Here is a 1,842-nt window from a genome sequence, read left to right as displayed (position 1 = left end):
CAACTTTTGATTCAGTTATTTCATACATGGTGCAATAAAGCTAATCTACAGAGATTAAGTTTATTATGATGACACGTTTATGTATGTATGAGCTACACAGTTAGAATATAAGTTACAGTTATGTGCAAAAGTCTTGAGCCATCCCTCTCTTTTTTATTTCCAAGGACCCGGACTTTCTTTTAGGTGATGCTCTTTTTTTTTTCTCCCTTATTTTATTAAATTCAATTTGATTTGATTTATATAGCACAAGATCAAAACAACAGTCACCTGAAGCCACTTTAAATTGTAAGGAAAAGACACAAAAATACACAATAAACCTGAACCTGACCATTTTCAGATGAACTTTTTTGTTTGCCACAAGAAATTTTAAATAGTATTTTCAGGCACTTTGTTACCAGCAACCTGATGAAAACATCATTTTCTTTCTTTTCTTGGTAACTTGGTTTATCTCAGCATGGTGTGCAGCGTGTCAGACAAATTAAAGTAGAGCCCCGAAGTAGGTGGCCTAAAAAGAAAGGACAGCAAATGAACAATGTCTGAAACTCGTGTCCTTAAGAAATAGCACCTGACCCAGGACCTTCATCTGACCCATCTGCTGTTCTGGAGCCAGAAGGACGGCTGTCTCGCATGCTGATGAAGTTCACCTAATTTCACAGAAATTGGACTGAAAATCAGTGGCAGCCGGTTTGATGGGGGAATGAAGCCAACTGTGAACATTGATTTAAATCACCATCAATACGTATGTATGCCTGCAGTCATCTTTAAAATGCAACAAGGCTCTGTCATGTTTTGTTGTTGGTTTTCAGACAGTGGTGTTGGAGGTTTTTGTCAAAATTAATGAAATGATGAATTCAGAAAAGTATCATTATGAAAATAACGTCAAACACACCATCAGTGCAGTGAAAGCAGAGATGGAGAGAGAACACAGTGGAGCACCATCGTTCATGGACCGGCCTCCCCAGAGCTCAACATTATATTATTACTATTATTATTATTATTACTATTAAAACAGTGCGGGATCATCCTGACAGAGAACAGAAACATCCAAAGAAGAGCTCTGGAGAACTATTCAATAAATCACTGCATCGATATCCCCATTTTTCTAGCAACACATGGAGGGGGGACTCAAGTCTTTTGCACAGCACTGTATTAGCTGTTTAAAACCTCCTAGACATTGTCATCACATTAATCAGCATGAACTAAATTATTAGATCGTCAACCAAAAGTGATGCGAGTCAGCTACAGGATGCACAGTGAGAGACGCTGGTTTGTGTTTGTATGATGGGGGGACTGTTCCACTTTGCTGTCAGTCCGAATGATCTTCTTAGTTTGAGAGTAAACAAATTATGAACAAATACACTTTTTTCTAATATGCTATTGGTTCTATGCTGCTTATAAATGCAAAGGCGAATAAAGTTTTGTGTTATAATATCAGCCATGTCTAACATAATGTATTAGACATATTGACAGACAATAAAAAGATTCAAAGTAAAAATCATTCATTCTGATAAAACACAGAACAGAGAGATGTTGGTGTCTTACCGTAAGTGTTGCCATCCATCTCAGTGTGTGTGAGACTGAGGATCAGGTGGAGTAAATAGGGATCACACGGGGAATGAGCCTTTAATATAATAGCTGTGAGGGAAGGAGGAGGCAGGCCGTGATTGACAACTGTCAGCCACGGAGATGTGGGAGGGTCAGCAGGAAGAGATTTAAGGTCCAGTGTAAGCCCACCACATAATAAATCAGCATGTATAAGAATCAGAATCAGAATCAGAAAGGATTTTATTGCCAAATTTTGAGCAGGTTTACAACATTAGGAAATTGCCGCGGTTATATGCG

General features: G+C 38.3%; 1 protein-coding gene across 1 annotated transcript in view; it reads right to left on the bottom strand.

Moving 5' to 3' along the window:
* The window catches only part of LOC102206848 (protein c-ets-1-B-like), a 4,748-nt gene extending 3,187 nt beyond the window's left edge, over positions 1-1,561 (bottom strand). The window contains exons 1-2 of the mRNA XM_013907941.1: positions 1,543-1,561; positions 1,241-1,303 (exon numbers count right to left, since the gene is read on the bottom strand). Of these exons, the coding sequence (XP_013763395.1) occupies positions 1,241-1,303; positions 1,543-1,561 (82 nt within the window). The remainder of the gene's footprint in view (positions 1-1,240; positions 1,304-1,542) is intronic.
* Between the last annotated feature and the right edge of the window lie 281 nt (positions 1,562-1,842).

The sequence above is a fragment of the Pundamilia nyererei genome, unplaced genomic scaffold, assembly GCF_000239375.1.
Source record: "Pundamilia nyererei isolate P.nyererei 1_Seehausen unplaced genomic scaffold, PunNye1.0 scaffold00630, whole genome shotgun sequence".
Taxonomy (NCBI): domain Eukaryota; kingdom Metazoa; phylum Chordata; class Actinopteri; order Cichliformes; family Cichlidae; genus Pundamilia; species Pundamilia nyererei.
The sequence above is the reverse complement of the archived record's forward strand: the minus strand, read 5'-3'. Positions and strand labels throughout refer to the sequence as shown.